We start from the raw sequence: 22,618 nt of genomic DNA on the forward strand, positions 1-22,618 counted from the left end.
GTGCAACTGTGGTTTCACTAGGCTTGTAAAATATCGCTGTGTAGAAATATCGATATTTGTTTTCGATAGTTCGATGTTTTTTGGCGATACAGGTAGTTAATCTATATATATTTCATCATCATCATGATCAACCCATCACCGGCTCACTACAGAGTACGGGTCTCCTCTCAGAGTGAGAAGGGTTTTGGCCATAGTCTACCACGCTGGCCACGTGTGGATTGGTAGACTAGTATATATATTATTTACATGTAGACAAAACTTATTACTAAGAATATTATATTGGCGATAGTAAAATTATAATACCTTGCAAACTCCTTTTCCTACAACCACACCGTACGCCACCATAAGCAATATCACCCTCACCACCTGGGTGCCTGGTGCAGTTCGACTACTTGTGGCACAGATCCTTTTCTCCACGCACATACGCAAACTGTGGAACCAACTTGATTACAACATGGGTTTATTCAAGGGGTGAACTAACAAATTCCTTTTTACGTGACATTGGCATTGTGTTGGTGTGGCACTACTAAAAGCCATATTATAGCAAAATAAGAAGAAGAAAAAGACCCATTTAACTAGATACTAATTATTCATTTAATAATGTGCTAGACTAGGCAATATTCTTATAAAATCTTACCAGTTACTACATCGATACTTTTTATTCGATATATCGAAATCAATATTGATACATTCTGACATCCCTAGATTGTACCTTGATTGTAACTCTTTGGTACTTTTATGGCCCAGCCCTCAGATTGCTGTTGTTTATCGCAAGGTAGTTGCAAGCATGTGATACCTCCATAACCAAAACCCGTAATTTTTTACACTGTGAGGTTTGAGAACTAAAATTGTCTATGGCCTATGCCTTATAACCTGAACAATTTTAGAAGACAAATGTTCAAACTGTGCTATTTCTTTCTTTCTAACACCTATCGTATTGATTAGAAAAGGATGTGAATACCTATTTTTTATGGACCAGCAAAGCACTAATTCTGCAGCCGGTTAATATTTTTCTACAGGCGTTGCAAAGTGGTAATCGAATAGAAAATGTCAAAATGGCTCTCGTCAGAGCTGTTTATATTGTGAATTTAACTCATAAAATACATTTAAGGTGAAAAGTTTCCAGTGAGCGTTTTGTAATCAAAAATGTTACATAACACGGGCCCGTTCGGGCCGAACGACGTGCCGGTGAATGTGAATCCGCAACCAAACATGACCTCTATGAGTGGAAGGATGAATATCGGGAATAACTTGAACAACTTGGCAAAAATCCCGCAACAGTCGCCTCAGACGGCGAACCCGCACTTTCACTTACCGGATTATCCGACCTACGGGTTGAATATGAACGCAGGTTTGAGCCCATTTCAAAATTTTCACCATGTTGGTTTTCAACAAAATTCGATTGCCCAAAGTTCGATCCCCGACAGCTGGCAGAATAATATGTTGCCTATGAATCTGAATATGCAGAGCGAGCATGCCATGCTAGGCTTCGCTCAATACGGCAAACCTGATGTGAGCGAACAGAGTTTCAATAAGAGCATGCTAAATGTACCTCAAGTGCACACAAAGGCTTTTCACAAACAAATGGGTATGGACGTTAACTATCACTACAACTTGAACCCTAGCTACCGACCGTACGCTGACTACAATTTAGATTTGAGTGCAAAACCCAAAACTGATGATGTCCGGCATTTTCTTGATCCAAATATCAGTAAAGAGCGTGCAGCGCTGAGTCCGCACTACTCGGAACAAATTGACTTGAGTAATAAGCAGAAAATGCATAATTTCACTCGACCATACTTAGAAACTGCCACGGCAAAATCTCTCATCCCTCAAAAACATGATACTAGCGGTGTAAATATAAATAACGATCTCAGTGTGCAACTCCAGAGGACAAAAGACAAGCATCCATACTATGACACTGCAAACAGTATAAAATCACAGCTGAGTCTGGACGGTAGATATCGGGAGAGTGAGTTAGATTTATCCAAGTCTCTAAAACATAGTAACTTGAACAGTAACTACCAGAATTTAAGTGCAGATCATAGATTTTATAAGGATCACGAGATAAGGGCCCAGAGTAATGATGCCTTGCCACGGTTTCATCTACCAAGTAACTTAAACACCAATTTCGCAAGCATGACATCAGATCCAAGAATGTATAAGGATTCAAGCCAACTACCCCAGAATTTAGAAAAGATTCTTGTCAAGCCGCAACCTGAAAACTTAAATGCATCTTTTCCAAGTGTTAATTCAGATCTCAGATATTATAAGGACAAAGAATCCAGGTCACAAAATCTGGAAATGATATTAGCTAAAACTCAAAAACCGGAAAATCTAAACACTAATTTCTCAAAACCTGAGAATTTAAATACTAATTTCTCAAAACCTGAGAATTTGAACACTGGTTTCTCAAAGCCTGAGAATTTGAACACTAGTTTCTCAAAACCTGAGAATTTGAACACTAGCTTCTCAAAACCTGAGAATTTGAACATTAATTTCTCGAATCCTACTTCTGAACATAGATTTCTTAGTGAAACAAAGTCAAGACCACAAATTGATGTAGACGCATTGCAAAAATTCCCACAAACACATGCAGATATAACAGCAAATTTGACAAAAGTTAGTTCTGACTTGAGTATGTATAAGAATGACCCACAACCACAAAGGTTGGAAAATTCCGATCTAAGATATTATAAGGACAAAGAGGCTAGGTCACAAAATCTAGAAGCCATTTTGTCTAAGACTCAAAAACCTGAAAACGCAAACACTGATTTACCAAAACCTGAAAATTTAATAACGAATTACCAAAGTGTTAACTCGGAATTAAGATTCTATAAAGACCAAGATTCTAGGCGCCGAAGTTTGGAGAATACCGTCAAGATGATTGAAAATATACTCTCACATTCGTCAAATTCAAGAAAAAGTTCATCAAACTCATATCCAAGTAAATCTACAGATTCTGAACAGAATGTAGTAAAAGACACGCCGGAAGTAAAAGATGCAGAGAATGACAGTTTAAATAAAAGTGATATCAACAACAGCAACACAACGGGTGAAGGCGATTCCAGTATTGATAATTTATCAAATTGCGACAAAACTGATGAATCCAATGCAAACACTAGCAACGAATTGGATGATAACGCAAATGAAGATGAGGAAATGGATGATAAAAATGAAAGTAATGATGAGAGTGAATCAGAAATTGAAACTGATGATGTTAATAATGAAGCTACTAACCAAAGTCAGGAACCAACAATAAAAACAAATAATGTAGTAATTGAGGATGTAAAATCTGAGAGTGAAGAATCCTCATCAGATGAGGATGTCAAACCAACGGATCTGTTAAATGAAAATGATATTAAAACAGAAGATAAGTCTGACGAGGGAGTTGTCGTGAAAGTTGAGATTGTACCCAATCTCGTTGATGTGGAACATTTGAATCCGTTTTACAGGGATGTTTTTGGAATCCAAAGTGAGGATATGGAGAATCATGATATTATTGATTCTGAGACCAGTATTACAGTTGCCAAGGAAGTTATCAGGAATGGTAAATATTATTAACTTATTGTTTGCTTGCATGTTCCTCATTTGTTACTAAGGTGCCTTAGGGTGCTTTAACCCAAATGGTAAAATGGAGCCCTATTAATGTTACTCTGCTGTCTGTTTGTCCGCGTGCCGTACAATATTATACCGTACTGGCTGATGCCAGCGACTATGTCCACGTGGATTTAAGTTTTTAAAATTTCCGTGGGTACACCAAAGAGTGGTTTTTATTCCAGAAATCAAAATTTTCCAGAATAAAACGTAGCCTATGGTACTCTCTCAACTCTCTCTTTTCAACTATCTCTATGCCAAAAATCAAATCGATTGATTGCTTATTTAGGGTGTGAAGGACGGATAAACAAACAAATAAACTTTCGCATTTATAATATTAGTATAGATACAAGCAATTGCAGTCATGTGCATTCCTGGAGCGAGCTGCAAGTCAATTCCACGCCTTTTCATCATTCATTATGATCTTCGATTTTATAATATGCTTTTTTCAAGAGAAAGGCTAGTTATAGTTAGCCCTTTTAACAACCCATATTTTTTTGGTTTCTTTTGTAGGAGCAGCAATCGAAGGAGCGTATTTAGAATGCCCTCACTGCAATCTCTACTTCAATCACCCAAAGAGGTTCCTAATTCACACAAAATGGCACTCCTTTGGGCTGACCAATGAGAAGAGAATGGAGTTGCAGAAAGAAAAGGAGTTGCGAAAGCAGATACGAAAAGAGGCGAGAGTGATAGAGAGGATGAATCTGAGTGAAGTGAGTGACGTGTCTGTGCCGGGGAGAAAGTTCAACTGCAGGGATTGTGACAAGGTGTTTCTTGCCAAGGCCAGTCTGAAGAACCATCGGCAGAGGTAAGTTGATTTGATTCCTCTTTTCTGACTAACCTTACACAATTCTGGCTTATGCAAGATGAAAAGAGTCATCTGCCAGAATAATTGTGTTTGAAGCTTTCAGGGCACTACACTTCATAAAAGTCTTCTGCTTTGTTCCAAATTTTGTGAACAAGAACTGTACCGCTATGGTCTTATGGTTGGATTTAGCATGATTTATCTTTGTACTGAGCAAACAGAAGAATAGAATTGCATAAGGATAAGAGGGGGGACAGAGGGTTGCCGAAAGCTTTCTCTCCAGGGGTGCTAAAAGCGCTTTTTCATGACAGATATTAAAGGGGATCATCTTAGTAGATACTATTAAAGGGGGATCTTTGAAGTCGTTCTGACACCAGAGACTTATGAAGGCCAAAAGTTGTATCAAAAATGTAACACTTGTTTCGCTTGGTTTATTTTTTTGTAATGTTGCTTTTATTACGATCATAGATACCACCCAACACGAGTCCGCGATTGCAAGATCTGTGGCAAGACCATGCTAGGTTGGATGGCGTTGCGCGCTCACATGGCAACTCATACGTGCGAGTCTGGCTACCAGTGCGACAGCTGTCCTAAGCGATTCAAGCACCCGCACTCGCTGGCTAAGCACCGCGACACACATCTGGTGAGTATTGTTACATCTACGCGTTATGTTAAGAATGTGGACTGCCGCAGCAATTTGAGTGCGACAATGGCTTCCAGTTTGAAATTACCCTAAGCGATTCAAGCACCCGCACTCGTTGGTTAAATATCATGACACGCATCTGGTTAGTATTGCTACATATGTAATGCGTCATGTCGAGACTGTGGACTGCCGCAGCAATTTATGTGCGACAATGGCCACCAGTTTCAAACTGCCCTAAGCGATTAAAGAACCCTCACTTGCTGGCTAAACATCGCGACACGCATCTGCTGAGTATTGCTACATCTACGCGTTACGAATGTTGAGAATGTGGACTACCGCAGCAATTTATATGCGACAATGACTATCAGTTTCAAACTGCCCTAAGCGATTCAAGAACCCTCACTCGCCGGCCACACATCGCGACACGCATCTGGTATAAGTCCCGCAAATTGCTATTGCGCTGGAACCTTGTCTCAACTACGAAATGACGTCATTTGACGAATATTTAAGTAAAAATATATCATCAGCTCGAAACTTCAGTCTAGTGCTGACGTCACTAAAATGGCGGCCACGCGCATTAGCAATTTGCGGGACTTATAAGTATATATTATACTTACCACTCGTAACTACGCTCTGCTTTCATCCAGCGATAAAGCAGGGTACCTACTGTTGGTGTTAGCTTTATCTCTACATATAAAAAGACTTGTCCTGATTGATCTATCAACACAACCTAAACTGCTAAGGTTAGAAACTTGAAATTTTGACAGGAAGTTCCTTTTGTGATGTAGGCACCCACTAAGTTTTTTTTTTTTGAAATTTCACCTTTAAGGGAATTAAATCGGGGGTGAATGTTTGTATGAAAGTTCGTTATTATTCAAGTTATATCGATAAAAATTGGTATTTGAGCTTTCGGTTAAAATGATAAAGTATGTGTCTAAACAAAGAATTTTTGGAAATTTTATCCCTTCACTGATTTTCAAAAAATCCACTTGAGGGAAGTCAGGCCAGCGGGCTGATTACGTAAAACGCTGCAGTAGCGACAGCAGTAGCAATGCGACAGTTCATTTGCTGTCTCTCTTCTTTTTCTTCTTATTTTGCTTTGTGGCTATTGCTGTCTCTCTCTAGCCGGATGTTTAACAGCAATGATCGCGAGATTTACGCCTGTCGCAAGCCTGTCACGAGATACGTAATCACCCAGCGGGTCAGCGAGTTTCTTATATTTCTAAAGTGATGTAACGTTTCAGGAAAAAACACACGCGTGCCCGCAATGCCCCAAAAAGTTCGGGTCGGCGATGTTGCTCAACGTACACTCGAAAACACACGAGCGCGCATTGCGCGGAGCCACGTTCCGCTGTACCTACTGCGGGAAAGGGTTCTTCGAGTCCTACAGCTTACAGGTATTCTGCAGTTTAACCCCAATTAACCATCATTATCATCAACCTATAGCTGGCTTACTACAGAGCACGGATCTCCTCTTAGGGTGAAAAGGCTTAGGGTTTTGGGCGAAAACCGTCTACCTACCACCCTCGCTAACGATTTGCTTCCTTCGATAACATTATGGAGAACTCTCAGGCACACAGGGTTTCTCACGATGTTTTCCTTCACAAGCAAGTGATATTTAATTATTTAAAAACGCACATAACTCCGAAAAGTTAAAGGTGCGTGCCCGGGATCGAACCCCCGACCTCCGTGTTGAGTTTTATTGTATATTAGTTTTTAATTTTACGGATCATTAAAATGAAACCATTTTACTTGGCGTCCAATAGACCACAGACAACTTTATTTTTCTTAAATATCTTAAACTAACTCTTTACTCTATTACCATAGATTCGCTTAGATAGACTAGATATTTTTAAAGGCAAAGGAAATAAATTAATTTCTATCACACTCCCCTAATTTTGTTTCCTTTGTCTTTTACACAATTTTCTTTTTTCCATATTTTCTTTATTTTGTAATGAGCTATGAGTTAATTCAACTATATCTTCATCATTTTCTAGGTTATTACTTTTTACTTCTTTTTTGCTTTGAACAAATTTGACATCTCTTCTTATTATTATTTCTCTGTTTTCAGAATTCCAGAGTCTATATCCAGTCGGAGCGTATCCAATCATTATAAGTTTTTCACTTCTCTCGTCTAATTTTTTTAGGGGTTTTAATATTTTTGTATAGACTTCTGAACCGAATATTTGAATATTTGTCACATTTGGTTTTTTATTTGACCACATTTCTATTGGAGTTAGTGTTTGATTATCTCGTGGAGTTCTGTTTAACAAGTAGGTTGCTGACAGTACAGCTTCGCCCCACATTTCAAATTCTAGGTTAGATTCATATAGCATAGCTCGTGCTTTCTCCATCAAGGTGCGGTTAAAACGTTCAGCTTTGCCGTTAAGTTGTGGACTGTAGGGTATTGTATAGTCTATTTTTATACCTTTGTTTTTACACCATTCTTTCAGGTTATTACTAGAATATTCTCCACCACCATCGCAGCGTATGATGCTGATTTTTTGGTTTGTGTGTCTTTCCATTTCTTGAACGTATTGTTTTAAATACATAAATACTTCACTTTTATTAGATAATAGATAGACTTGAGTATAATTTGTATAGTCATCAATAAATGTTAATATATATTTCTTTTCATCCCACGTTATGGGTGAAATCGGCCCACACACATCTGTGTGTATTGTATGTAATTTTCTTTCAGATTTTTGTCTAGTATGAAATGGTATTCTTGTTTGTTTTGCCTTCATACATATGTCACAAGTAGAGGTAAGTGTATCTATTTCCTGACTTGTTATATTTATGCCATTTACTGATTTAATAATATTTTTCAATGTTTCTTTTCCAGGATGGCCATATCTACGGTGCCACTTTTCAGCTGTTTCTTTTTTATATGAAATCAAGACATTTTCTTCAGTATTTGTGTTGATATTTATGTTATATAAACCTTTAATATTTTTTTCGCCTTGTAGTATTATTTCATCGTCCTTTTTAATAATAACATTATCTTTTGTGAATATGACAACTCCGTCTTTCTCCGTTATAGCATTAACTGACAGTAAGTTTTTTTCAAGTTTTGGAACATAAAGCACATCATCAAAGTTGCAGTTTTTAGTTTCTATTGTGCCTATATTACTTGCTGTTATTGTGTTATTCTTTTCTGCGGTTTTTATTTCTATTTCACATTGTTTTTTATTATGTAATATTAAGTCGTTATTTGTCATGTGACTGGTACAGCCTGAATCGATTATGAAATTTTCATTGACGGCCAGAAAAGATACTTGTTTCTTTTTCCAGAAGCAATCTTTTTCTTGATGATTGTTCTTCTTACAGACAGTGCAAAAAGGTTTCTTGTTTTTATGAAAGCAGTCTTTTTCTAAGTGATTATTTTTATGACAAAATTTGCAAGATTTGAACTTTCTATTGTTATTGTTTTTATTATAGGCTTTAAATGCAACATTTTCAGTATTATTCGTGTTTGACAAGCGCTTTTCTTCAGCTAATATTCTTGAAATTAAATTGTTAATAGTTTTGTCAGAGGTTATAGTTGATTCCCATGCTGTTATGAAGCTATTGTACTGCTCAGGTAATGTGGACAGAATTTTTGAAATGAGCATGTTTTCATTTATTTGTTCACCAAGACAATTCAGTTGGTATGCTATGTTTTCAAGCGAGCTAATATGGAAGGTCATATCATGTTGTTTGTTATAAGAATATTGGAAGAATTCTTGTAAAGTATTACATTTTTGTTGGTCACTTTTCTTTTCGAAGATAAAGCATAGCTTGTTATACATTTGAGATGCAGTACTGCATGATAGTAATAATGGTAGGTGTTTACGGTCAACTGTACTGGTGATAATTTTTTTAGCTTGGGCATCTTTTTTTATTTCTTCTTTGGAGGTGTACGTTTTGTCTGTCGGATCAAGTGTGATTTCATACAAATCAGTACTTCGGAGATGAATATCTATTTGAAATTTCCATAAGGTAAACGTTTTTTCATTTGTAAGCCTTTGTATACGAGAAATTTCGTCTTTTTCCTCCATTTTGGTTTTCACGAGTTTTCACAACTCACAACTTTTTCTTACACAGTTTTATGTTTATTATTTTTACGGTATAGGTGTTTTATTATTTATTTTTACGTTTATCGGAACCACTGGTCTGCTACCATGTTGAGTTTTATTGTATATTAGTTTTTAATTTTACGGATCATTAAAATGAAACCATTTTACTTGGCGTCCAATAGACCACAGACAACTTTATTTTTCTTAAATATCTTAAACTAACTCTTTACTCTATTACCATAGATTCGCTTAGATAGACTAGATATTTTTAAAGGCAAAGGAAATAAATTAATTTCTATCACTCCGATCAGGAAGTCCTAACCACTAGGCTGTCACAGCTTGTTTTCAGCAAGAATTAACCACTTTCATAATTTTTCTGACCCTTCTACCCCTTTGTTCCGCGATTCACTTAGCCGCGGCCTCAAGTGGAAACACGCCAGTTAATATTCATGATCAACCCATCGCTGGCTCACTACAGAGCACGGGTCTCCTCTCAGAGTGAGAAGGGTTTTGGCCATAGTCTTCTACGCTGGCCAAGTGCGGATTGGCAGACTTCACACACCTTTGAGAACATTATGGAGAACTCTCAGGCATGCAGGTTTCCTCACGATATTTTCCTTCACCGTTAAAGCAAGTGATATTTTAATTACTTAAAAACGCACATAACTCCGAAAAGTTAGAGGTGCGTGCCCGGGATCGAACCCCCGACCTCCGATTGGAAGGCGGACGTCCTAACCACTAGGCTGCCACAGCTTCTAACAGCCAGTTAATATTGAATGCGCTATAATACCCTGTGGTTGTACTCGAAAGGTGCACGAGAGAACGCACCGCAACGAGAGACCGTACCTGTGCGAGATTTGCAACACGAGCTTCGGAACCAACTCCAGCCTGAAGAGACATTTGAAAGTCGTGAGTATCTGCATCCGTCTAAAGCTAGCTCGGTAGTTCCCCCCTCGCCAGTTTACTAACAAACCGCAAGGCGTCGCCAAGGTCTTTTTTAGGGTTCCGTACCTCAAAAGGTCTAACGTATCTAACGCTTATGTCCGGCCCCACCCAGTAATCGTTGAGAGCTCTGCACTCGAAATTGTAGACGAGTATATATACCTAGGACACACAATCCAGTTGGGTAGGTCCAATTTCAAGAAAGAGGTCAACCGCCGAATCCAACTCGGTTCGGCTGCGTTCAGGAAGCTTCGAGATGTCTTCTTGTCCTAAATTCCTCAGTGCTTGAAGACCAAAGTCTTGAACAGTGCGTGTTGGGCAGGGCACATTTCGTACAACCGATAGACGTTGGGGTCCCAAGGTGCTAGAATGGCGACCTCGCACCGGAAGACGCAGTGTTGGAAGACCTCCCACTAGGTGGACGGACGACATGAGACGAGTCGCAGGGAGCCGCTGGATCCAGGCGGCGCAAGACCGTGGCGTGTGGAAGTCCCTGCAAGAGACCTATGTCCAGCTGTGGACGTCTATTGGTTGATGATGATGATGATCTCAAAAGGAAAAAGGAACCGTTATAGGATCACTTTGTTGTCTGTCCGTCGTGTCTGTCAAGAAAACCTATACTTAGGGTATTTCCCGTTGTCCAAGAATCATGAGTAAAGCCAGGTGTGAGACATGTATAAAATAATTATGAAATTTGCAGGCAGGTAGGTCTTATAGCAAAGGAAAAATCCGAAAGCCGTGAATTTGTGGTTACATCACAAAAAAATGTGTTCCCGAATAATTAGTTTACTAAATCACTTATAGATGGCGTTGTCCATCGTTAGCTTGCACGAGTGCACTATACGAGTGGGCTAGGTGTGGGATCAAAGTGTTATTTCTTTATTCAATGGACGTATGTACGGAACCCTTCGACAGAACGGAGTCCGACTTGCACTTGACCGGTTTTTTTTTGTCATTTTGCAGTCGCACAGTACGTCAAAACCGTTCGAGTGCTCGACGTGCCACCGCTCGTTCATCTCGGAGGCGATCCGCGACCGCCACGCGATGCGTAACCATGGCAACCCGGAGGACTTCAAGTTCGTCTGCAAACAGTGCCCTTGCAAGTACCTAAAGCTCAAAGACTTGAGAAAACACATGTACAAAGTACACCCCAAAGGCAAGAGGAAGAAAAAGGGGCAGTCCGATTCCGAATAAACCGTTTTACAATCGAGTTTTGTGCATCAATATATTTTATTAATCGATTTAGTGAATCGATTACTAAGAATCGATTTTTAATAGTCGATTTGTATAAAAATCATAACCGTGGCAACGTGATGGATTTCAAATTCGCGCCCCTTGCAAGATGCAAGGTAAACTGCCGTACTCAGAGTCGCTAATCGTTACTTAAGATTGAGTTAAAACGAGACAGATTTATGTGAGAGATATAGCTCTGTCTCGTTTAAACTAAACTTAAGTAACGATTAAGCGACACTGAGTACGGCTGAAAGACTAGAAAACAATCATGTACAAAGTACACCACAAAGGTAAAATAGAAAAATATAATCCTATTCAGAATAAATTGTTTAAAATCGTTTTTTTTTTTAAATCGATTTTGTGTATCGCTTTTTCAATAGTAATTTTATTATTGTTGAAAATTGATTTTTAATAAACTATTTGTAGAATAATAATCGAACCATAGCAATCTCGAGGACTTCAAAGTCAAATGCTGACTGCGAAAATCTCAAGACATAGGGTAAGATCTATAGAGCGCATTCTGACTTTGCTTAGACATTATTAGAACGAGACAGAGCTATATCTCTCACATAAGTCTGTCTCGTTTTAACTCAATCTTAAGTCTGAGCAAAGTCAAAGTGCGCTCTATAGATCTCAACCTTAGATAAACGCCAAGTACACTCCTTATGCGATTTGAAGAAAAAGGGGCAATATAAAATCGATTGTTATGTATAAATTTTTTATTAATCGATTTAGTAAGTCGATTTTTTATTATTCGTTTTTGTAATACTTGATTGTTAGGAATCGATTTATGCGAATCAGTTATTGGATGATCGATTTGTTATCACATTGATTTTCATAACGTATGTGAGTTTGATTTATTTCCATTGTATGTAGTTATATTATTTTCGTTGGATTATATTCTGTTTTTATGCAATCGATTTAATATCCGATTTTTATAGGTAAAATTTGTAATCGATTATCACAAATCGTAATCTACACAAGAGTATTGAAAGTCAAAATAAAAAGTTAGTTCCCGAATTTTTACACAAAATTAAATAAGGGTTTAAATAATTAATTATTTAGTGAAGAAGGTATAATAATATAAAATAATATAAGTCGAATATTCCAAATAAGTTTTTGATCTTGCTAGTATAACACGCCTATTAACAAGTTTTCTAGGTGTTAGGTAAATATTGGAAAACAATACTCAGAGTTGCTTAATCGTTACTAATTAAGTTTAGTTAAAACGAGACAGAGCTATATCTCTCACATAAATCTGTCTCGTTTTAACTCAATCTTAAGCAACGATTAACGACTCTGCGTACGGCGGTAAGTCGATAAAATAAATATGTAGTAAATTAAATACTAATTCTATTCTTCTGAATTTAAATTGAATGATAACTTAAAAATTATTAATCTAACCGATAACTATTGACTTGTGCAAGCCACTTTGGCGTTCGGGAAAAATGTTCTAATATAAAATTATGCGCCATTCCAAAATTATTTTTGAACTTTTATATTTCCTTTTTACTTCTTTTTCCATCTAACTTCAGTGTTAAAGTAAAATGAACCTTCGATGTCTTATTTTAAGGCTCAAGTTCGCCCATATATCACATCACAGCTAGCGCTCCAAGCGGAAACATTTTGAAATAAATATGTATGGTACTGAATTTTTGACTTTAAATTAAGTAGCTTTAGGTCTATTTTACTCTGACGCTATTGTGCTTCGATACTCGAATTTTATCAACGTTAGTGATAATACTTATTATGTGAAATCCCATACGAAGCACACGGCGCCATAAGTCCCCGCAAATTTCTAATGCGCATTTTAGTGACTTCAGCACTAGACTGAAGTTTCGAGCGGATGGTACATTTTTATTTCGGCTGACGTCGAAATAAAAATCCGTCAAATAGCAATTTGACGGACTTATACCTACATTTTTTTTTTCAAAGTCATGTGGTGTATAATCGAATAGATAAATAATTTTAAAGTTATTATGTACCTATGTAGTTATTTAAAATATACTTGATAAATATCATGTTGTAATATATTTATACATTGGATCTATTAGATATTTGGCAGAGTTAGTTTATAGGTGTTGTTATAATAAATTTTTAATTTGCCTTTTGTTTGTTTTATAGTGTTTTCACATTACACCAATGCCGCATTTTCTCTGTTTTAGTTTTCCATAGTTTATTTACAAGGTAAACAAGTACAGTAGGCGGCAGAAAATATTGTACATCGACCTTTAGAGTAAGGTTTTGGCTTTGTGAAGCAATGTGGCTAATTCCTTTGTACACAACCTCTAAACTAAACTAAAATATCACGTCTAAATCTATTGCTATCCCTTTCATAATGTTGCTTGCGGAAAAGGAAAGCACTAGATTTAGACCTGTTAATTTAGTTTAGTTTAGAGATTGTGTACTAGAGAATCAGCCCCATTGTCTCTGTTACTCATACCTATGTGACGTTTTGTCGGTCTCAACGACAGAGACAACGCTCTACGAAATCGCTATCTCACTCTAAAGGTAACTCTAAATGTACAATATTTTCTGCCTATACCTAGCTCTTTGTTGAAATGCGTAAATACTACAATAGTCGGTAGGAAATATTGTACATCGACCTTTAGAAAAAGATAACGGTTTCGTAGAGCCTGTCTCTGTCGTTGAGACCGACAAAACTTCACATAGGTAGAGTGACAGAGACAACGCTCTACAAAGCCGAAATCTCTTTCTAAAGGTCGATGTACAATATTTCCTGTCGGCTACTGTACCTTGTTGCCGCGAACTGACGACGATATCGCGATGCGAGTGAAAAACTTAACTCAGGAAGGTCCGAAGCGACAGGCCGCCGCCGTCGCTTACGCGTTTCTCCGAAAGGGTTTCTGCTATTTGTTTAACTTTCAATCAAACAGGAAAACTAAAGTACGTAAATCGTGCCATTTGTGCTACTTGTATCTAAATCTCTAAACTAAACAGGTTTTCATAAATATATACCTATCCAGTGCTATCCTTTTCCTCAGGAACCATTTTGAAAAGGATAGCACTAGTTACAGGTCTGCAGTCTTATACCACACTTTGAATTGACTCAACACACGTTCCGTCTAGGTTTTTTCTTTAATCTGGGACTGCATGAGTATCAATAAAACCAACTTTGTAAAAAATATATTAAAATAATATATTACTGTACGCGGCCGAAAGTAATGTACATCGGCCTTTAGAATGACATTACGGCTTTGTAGAGCGTTGTCTCTGTCACTCATACCTATATCTATATGACGTTTTGTCGGTCTCAACTAAAGAGACAGTACTCTTCAAATTTGCTATCTCCTTCTAAAGGGCGATGTATATTACTTTAGGCCGCGTCCTGTACTTAGATTTTAAGAACCATTTGTTACAATTTGTAACTTAAAAATATGTATATTTAAGTTACATGCTTAAACATTTATAGATGCACTTTATTTTATAATTTATAAGAAAAGGAAAAGGTAGTTGTAGAAGTTACGTCGTGTGTTTTATTAATTAGCTGTACCTAATGTAAAGTTTATAGACAATTAATTAAAATTATTATTATTATTATTAGGTATTTTAAGAATTTACCAAAATTTTCAACAAAAAAATTAATTGTCTTTGTCACAGAAAATAAATATTTGTTTTATGTGTACTCCTTGTCTTGTATTTTATTTTGTTTCCTTCTAGTTTTGAAAACCTACTCACATTCTTAAACACCTTTACAGTGCGACACGGCTCTCTTGGCACTTGAATGACATTGACAGGGGGGCGCTGTTGGAGAACAAAGGCTTAGGCTGAGATCTATAGAGCGCACTTTGACTTTGCCCAGACTTAAGATTGTGTTAAAACGAGACAGATTTATGTGAGTGATATAACTCTGTCTCGTTTTAAAACTCGTGTCTTCGTCTTAGCAAAGTCAAAGTGCACTCTATAGATCTCAGCCTTATATTTCGTCTTTTCGTAATTGGTTATTAATCAAGAATATTTTATGCGGATTTTAATAAAAAACCAAAACTTACTAGTAATTTTTTTATTCTTAATCTTAATTCTTTAACTTATTATTAGAATCAACAGACTGAAAAGAAAGTAACAGAAACGCACAAGTCCATGTTTGTACTTTGAAAAAAAAAAAAGTTTTTCTGTCTTACTTTTACAAAAGCATCGACCAATGTTTCTGTCCCTCTTCCCCCTATAGGCATATCCCCATAAAAACGTAGTTTAGCTCTCATTTGAAAATGAGTTTTTATAGTGGTCTTTTTGGAATTTGATTGGTTAATATTTGAATGAAAGCTAAAAAACGTGATTAGAGCACACTACGAATCAACTCCTCTTACTCAGCCCAATGCGCTGATTCTCTAACTCTGTGTCTAACACTGAATGATAGCCACCAATCTCATTCGACATTAGTTGTTTCTACATTGCTGTTTCACCGAGTGATAGTAAAATGCTTTTTCATAGAAAACCTTCAATGGATTAAAAATAAATGTCAAATTAGCCCGGTGGCTATCATATTGTCTGGAAGAGATCGCTATTTAGCGATAAGACCGCCTTTTTGTACCTACTTATTAAGATTTCTTTTTGTAACCTGTCATTTGTGTTTCTGTGGTGCAATAAAGTATATACACACACACACATATAGTGTTAGACACTGAGTTAGCGAATCACCCCGCAGGAAAAGCTTGCTTGTCAAACTTTATTTGCTAGAGTGCAGCATAGTGGAAACTCTCTGTTAGGTATTTTGCTTAACTATGGACACACAGATATTAATGTACATCGGCCTTTAGATTGACATTTCGGCTTTGTAGAGCATTGTCACTCATACCTATATGTAAATGTAAAAAAAAACCTGTCTTTTTGCCACTAATATAGTAGTAGTTACTAACATTAGTGTTTAAGTTAGTCTACTAACAAATTGAGCCATAGTTGCTTTGAATAAAAAGATTTTATTTATTATATATGACGTTTTGTCGGTTACAACGACAGAGACAACGCTCTACAAATCTGCTATCTCCTTCTAAAAGTCGATGTACATTAATTTTATATCATTGGACTATTGAAATTTTTAATTTCTATCAATTTGATAATTGAAATCGTATTGTACATTTCAGTTTCATTAATCACAAGTTTTCATGTGAAGGAAAGTTTTTATCAAGTTTTTTGTACAGTGCTATTTCCTATACCTATTGGTACGGTTCCACTATCGTAATTCGGCAAATGATTCGTAATATCGCGAATTCTAGCCCAAATGGTTGGCGCGAATATAGGGTTTTTCAAAATTCCGCGTGAATTTGTTTTTCTCTTATATCTCTAACGGGCTTATACCCGCGATGTCGTCCGCGTACAAAATTTCAAACCCCTTAGGGGTTGAATTTTTAAAAATCCTTTCTTAGCTGAGTCTATGTCATTATAGCTATCTGCATGCCAAAATTCAGCCAGATCCGTCCAGTAGTTTGAGCTGTGCGTTGATAGATCAGTCAGTCAGTTAGTCAGTCAATCAGTCACCATAGGGCAAGGGCCAGGGGAAATTGTAGGGTCTGTCGGCCAGCTGAATTGCTGTAAACGTGTAACGTGTGGCGTCCACTAGCGACTGCGTGTCCGTGACACGTCATCGTCAGTGGCGACTGGCGGCCACTTGCTACTTAACAGAAGCAAATTACAAATAGTAACTAATTGGTAGTAGTGTTACAAATTGTAGCTGCCACCGACCACCTTCGTTTGCGTGGTACGAAAGGACGTGGGACGCGACAGCTACCAGTGGCTGTGGTCAGTATCATTTGCGGGGAGTCTAAAATGCAAACATCTTACCAAAAGCCAGTGGTGGGTCAAAATATAGATAATTCGAAATCATCGTATTAATAATGCTATGTACCTATTGTGGCTAATTCCATTGTACACAAGATCTAAACTATACTAAAATGTCACCTCTAAATCTATTGCGATCCCTTTCATAATATTGCTTGTGGAAAAGAATAGCACCAGATTTAGACCTGTTAATTTACTTTAGTGATTGTGTACAAGAGAATCGTCCCCAATATATACATTATAATATTTACATAAATCACGAAATAAGCCTAAAATCAGTGTGTTTAATGTACTCAAAATAATATTCAAAATTCAAAATGTGAGTCATACCAATGGTAAATATTTATAGATGTAAACTAAATGGCGTGAACTCAGTCGCTCTGTCCGGCTGCCTGGCGTAGTAATACATAGATTTTCTCCTTTATCCAGTCCTTATTGTACGGTGCATAAGTGTTTGTTGATTTTTGGTACACTAGGCAACTGAGGTCTGCCAACTGTAAATATAAATGTACAGGGTAAAATATTGTTTATTCACTATTGCCAATCAAGACCACAATCACACCTGATGGAAAGTGATGATGTGGTCTAAGATGGGACATGTTTACCTAGAAGATGCTTATTCACTCTTGCTTTAAAGATCATCATGATCAACCCATCACCGGCTCATTACAGAGCACGGGTCTCCTCTCAGAGTGAGAAGGGTTTGGCCATAGTCCACCACGCTGGCCATGTGCAGATTGGTAGACTTCACACACCTTTGAGAACATTATGGAGAACTCTCAGGCATGCAGGTTTCCTCACAATGTTTTCCTTCACCATTAAAGCTAGTGATAATTAATTAAAACGCACATAACTCTGAAAAGTTAGAGGTGCATACCCGGGATCGAACCCTCAACCTCCGATTAGAAGGAGGACGTCCTAACCACTAGGCTATCACAGCTTATTTTTTGGCTTAGTTTTAAAGATACCTGGTTGTAATTGGTAAGAAACACAGATTGCAGAAGAGTTTTCCAAATCTTAGCCAAGCATGTGAGAAATGATGATGCAACACATTTTGTACATGTAGCTGTAGATGAAATGTCAACAAAGCCTTGCAGTATGATTTTTAAAAGGTGTATGAGGACAAGATCGAAAAGTTCCTGAGTACACCCTCCGAAATATCAATAAAATCTCTCTCTGCATCCTGGCTGAGGGTTCGTCCCCTACCCATTAATCACATTAATAAGGGTTTTCTTGGAATAAAAAGTGGCAATTATCCAAGGGGCAGATCAACAAATTCCTTAAGCCAGCATTGCAGTGTCAGTTCCTCTAATGTTGCAAATGTTCATGGGCAGTAATCACTTAATATGGTGACCCACTTGCTTCTGTAGAGAACGATATTTTAATTGCTTACCTGATCAACAAAGTCGAACAATTGAGAAATGTCATATGTTATCGTCGGCGTATTTGGATTCCGTCTTTTTAAGTGTTCCTCGTATATCTTACAAACGCCTTCCATACAGTCGTTGACGCTCTCATAGTCCGAATACGTCCTTGTTTCAGGCCTAGGACCCGGCTGAACTAGCAAAATTGTGTGAGACTGAAAAAAATATAACCTTCATTAGCGCCATTTCTTTTACAGTCAAATTTTATGTTAAGTATCAGTTTTGCTTACCATTTTATACAAATATCTATCTAAGCTTAGACGACTGACAACTTTGAATGATAGAATTTAGAAAAAATCAGCCGAACTATTATTTTCCAAAAATATTCCCACTTGCTGTAGTGCACCGATAAAAGCTGTAGTTGGCTGTAGTTACACTGTAGTCTGTGGCTGTAGTGAACCCAGCGACCCACAGCGTTCAGTTCAGTTTACGTCACAGAGTACATTGAATGTTTACGTTGATATGGAAAAATTGAAATGTATGAAAATAAATAAATTAATGAGGCACACGGTTTTTACTTACTAAAAATAGAACTAGGTAATTAATTGCGTTAAATAAAACGTATACTTTTACCTATATTAATAAGAAAAATCCAATAATTCGAATAAAGAATAAATAAAATTAACTTTTTGATTTAAATGAAATATGTGGTTTCTAAACGTAACTCATCTACATTTCGTTATTTGCTTATAGTTTACCAAAAAGCGAATGTATTATTCAAAATAATAATATATTTTTTGTTCAAATTAACCATTCATGATTTGAAATAATTACCTACATAAACGTAAAATTCAATAAAAAATGAACAATGTTTATTAAGTCTGTACTGTGAAGATAAAAAGATTAAAATTATGTATAAGTTTAACTAATTTATCATCATTTATCATATTCATAAAATGGAACGTAAACGTTTTTTTTTTTTTCTTCTTCTGGCTTTACACAGATTAGCCAATGTCAGGTTTGTTAAAACGTAAACGTTGGAACTTGGATTGAAAATCGGCCGAGGTGTTGAAAATAGACGTCAACCTATATACATAGTCTGTGACGTCAACGTCGCGTCCATAGGGGTGCAACTCTAGAACATTAAAAAATCGCAAATTGAAAATCGCTTGTGGTGCCATCTAAGCGCGAGCACGGCTAAACAAATAGAGAACAGTTTACAAAAGACGTCAATAGATGGCGGGCACATTGGTGTAATTTTAATGACATTAATAAATTATAACCAAGTTTTCATGTTTTCGTGTGCTGTAGTAAATATTTATATTTCTGTTAAATTTATCTGACCCTGCTTTAATAACAGGACTCTGTAGTCTGTATTTCCTTTCACCACCTCGATAACTATATTCTAAGGATTGATTTAGTGACTCGATTCATGCCTGAACGATTGACCACGGCTACGGATTACGGACTTGTTTTTGCTTTGTGAAATGATTTTTCTGTGAATATATTTGTGCAGAAAAATGCCACGGAGATCTCGATGTGTGTCTGGATGTGACTAATTCGGTAAGTATAAAATCAGCTTACTCGTAATCTAACTCAAAATTACTTCAATGAGTCAAACTCTATTCACCATTAAGGCACCATTAGCACATTAGGTATTTTATCATGATACTAGGTATATAGTTCCTGCGATTTCGTCCGCTCGAAAAAACTATTTTAGAAATCCCGTGAGAAGTCCAATTTTCCGGGATAAATGTGGCCTACAAGTTACAACCGTCTGATGCAAGCTATCTCTGTACCAAACAGATGATGACCACCACTTTGTCTACGTGGATTTAGGGTTTTTGGGAATCCCATGGGAACTGTTTGAGTTATCCGTGACAAAAGAAGCCTATCTCCTTACCCGGATGCAAGTTATCTCTGTACTAACTTTCATTATAAACGGTTACACAAATTTACTGTAAAAAGCTAGCATACAGACAGGTTGACACACTTTTGCATTTATCATATTGCTATGGATTATTAACTACTAATTCTGTAAATTTTTTGTTTTGTAATTAAGTGTACTTACAACATTTGTTTTGAACTTTATTGACTAAGTTATTTTTATATTATAGGTATCAGCTATCAACTAATTAAGTACAATAAGTAAGTATAGACTAATGCATATTTTATGTTATTACTTTTTCAGATGTTTGCATGGCTTTCCAAAACCTGGCTACTCCTCTCTTTGAAACCATTTAAACAATGAAAAGAGATAGTAGGACAACATTTAGAAAGCAAGACTGATAATGAAATAATATATAGTTACGAATTATCAAATTTGCAATCACCAGTTTGAAGATCGTTGAAATACACCAGTTGTGGTAGTAATATGAAAGTTATGAAAAGTAAATAACCAAAAATTTTGGATTTGAGCGTTACCTATTTCACAATCTCGTGGGTCTTGAATTTGGGTACCTATGTATTTTATGTACCTAGTTACGAATTTATGAAAATAAAATATTTTACAAAACCTTAAAACCTTTTTATTTCTATAGTGTTTTATAATTTAGTATCTTAAAGAGTCAGTCTTGTAATATATATTTTTAAACACGTTATAAACAAACGTTAATGGAATTATTGATGTTTTTTTAAAACATGTTCAAAAATATAAAATATTCTAGTAAAGTACATTTAAATAGCATTTAAATTTTCGCGCTCTCGCACGCCTAGCGCGCTTTTAGTGCCCTCTAGATGTGAGCACACGCGTAACTTTGAAAAAGAAATCTAGAGTCGCACATCTATCTACACTAATATTATAAAGAGGAAAACTTTGTTTGTTTGTTTGTTTGTTTGTTTGTTTGTTTGTTTGTTTGTTTGTTTGTTTGTTTGTACTGAATAGGCTCAAAAACTACTGGACCGATTTTAAAAATTCTTTCACCATTCGAAAGCTACATTATCCACGAGTAACATAGGCTATATTTTATTTTGGAAAAAAATAGGGTTCCGTAAGATATTTGGGTTTTTCGGACACAAGGTGTAAAAAATCAACCAGAAAAGTTACTTATTTTGCGTACGCTGCCTAAACTATAAAAGATAGAACCATAAAATGTTCTAATTAATTGTAGATCTTATAAATATCTACAAAAAAGTCCGCGACACACTATACCCATCTATGTCGAGTGAGGCACAGCAACCATTTTTTTATTTAAAAATCTTGAATTTTTTTTGGACTACATTTAAACGCGTTTATTTTACTCATGCTATTAATCCTTATCAAAATAAATGATTTCATCACTAAGAACAGTTTATGGAGATAATATTTGGTCTTTGAATGATTAAAATTGGACGTTTGGTTTTGAAGTTATGGCGAAATTAAAATATTACGATTTCTGCTGCACGGCCTGTTGTCTACATCTACACTAATATTATAAAGAGGAAAACTTTGTTTGTTTGTTTGTTTGTTTGTTTGTTTGTTTGTTTGTTTGTTTGTACTGAATAGGCTCAAAAACTACTGGACCGATTTTAAAAATTCTTTCACCATTCGAAAGCTACATTATCCATGAGTAACATAGGCTATATTTTATTTTGGAAAAAAATAGGGTTCCGTAAGATATTTGGGTTTTTCGGACACAAGGTGTAAAAAATCAACCAGAAAAGTTACTTATTTTGCGTACGCTGCCTAAACTATAAAAGATAGAACCATAAAATGTTCTAATTAATTGTAGATCTTATAAATATCTACAAAAAAGTCCGCGACACACTATACCCATCTATGTCGAGTGAGGCACAGCAACCATTTTTTTATTTAAAAATCTTGAATTTTTTTTGGACTACATTTAAACGCGTTTATTTTACTCATGCTATTAATCCTTATCAAAATAAATGATTTCATCACTAAGAACAGTTTATGGAGATAATATTTGGTCTTTGAATGATTAAAATTGGACGTTTGGTTTTGAAGTTATGGCGAAATTAAAATATTACGATTTCTGCTGCACGGCCCGATGTCGTTAAGTTTGTTTGTAGGGGGTAATCTTTAGAACTACTGAACCGATTTTAAAAATTCTTTCACCAGTAGAAAGCTACATTATTCCTGAGTGACATAGGCTATACGGGATCTTTAAAAACCTAAATCTACGCGGGCGAAGCCGCGGGGATCAGCTAGTCTCTAGTATATAGTAGATAATCTATGGTC

General features: G+C 36.4%; 2 protein-coding genes across 2 annotated transcripts; one reads left to right on the forward strand and one right to left on the reverse strand.

Annotated features, from left to right (window-relative positions):
• The first annotated feature begins 1,003 nt into the window (after positions 1-1,003).
• On the forward strand, positions 1,004-13,709 carry LOC117985625 (uncharacterized). Its single transcript, XM_034972394.2, has 6 exons — positions 1,004-3,550; positions 4,111-4,405; positions 4,871-5,045; positions 6,290-6,442; positions 9,914-10,012; positions 11,009-13,709. The coding sequence occupies exons 1-6, from the start codon at positions 1,147-1,149 to the stop codon at positions 11,237-11,239; spliced, it is 3,357 nt and encodes a 1,118-aa protein (XP_034828285.1). The 5' UTR covers positions 1,004-1,146; the 3' UTR covers positions 11,240-13,709.
• A 1,578-nt stretch (positions 13,710-15,287) lies between these two features.
• On the reverse strand, positions 15,288-18,892 carry e(r) (enhancer of rudimentary). The gene is made up of 3 exons (XM_034972402.2): positions 18,729-18,892; positions 18,468-18,653; positions 15,288-17,568 (listed from the first exon to the last, which is right to left on the reverse strand). Exons 1-3 carry the CDS (start codon positions 18,729-18,731, stop codon positions 17,446-17,448), a joined length of 312 nt encoding a protein of 103 aa, XP_034828293.1. The 5' UTR covers positions 18,732-18,892; the 3' UTR covers positions 15,288-17,445.
• Positions 18,893-22,618: the final 3,726 nt, after the last annotated feature.

The sequence above is a fragment of the Maniola hyperantus genome, chromosome 9, assembly GCF_902806685.2.
Source record: "Maniola hyperantus chromosome 9, iAphHyp1.2, whole genome shotgun sequence".
In the NCBI taxonomy this organism is placed as follows: domain Eukaryota; kingdom Metazoa; phylum Arthropoda; class Insecta; order Lepidoptera; family Nymphalidae; genus Maniola; species Maniola hyperantus.

Coding starts and splice junctions, on each gene's coding strand:
- LOC117985625 (XM_034972394.2), top strand. CDS start 1,147: ATGTTACATAACACGGGCCCGTTCGGGCCGAACGACGTGCCGGTGAAT. Junction 3,551..4,110: donor CAAGGAAGTTATCAGGAATG/GTAAATATTATT, acceptor TTTCTTTTGTAG/GAGCAGCAATCGAAGGAGCG. Junction 6,443..9,913: donor TCGAGTCCTACAGCTTACAG/GTATTCTGCAGT, acceptor TGTACTCGAAAG/GTGCACGAGAGAACGCACCG.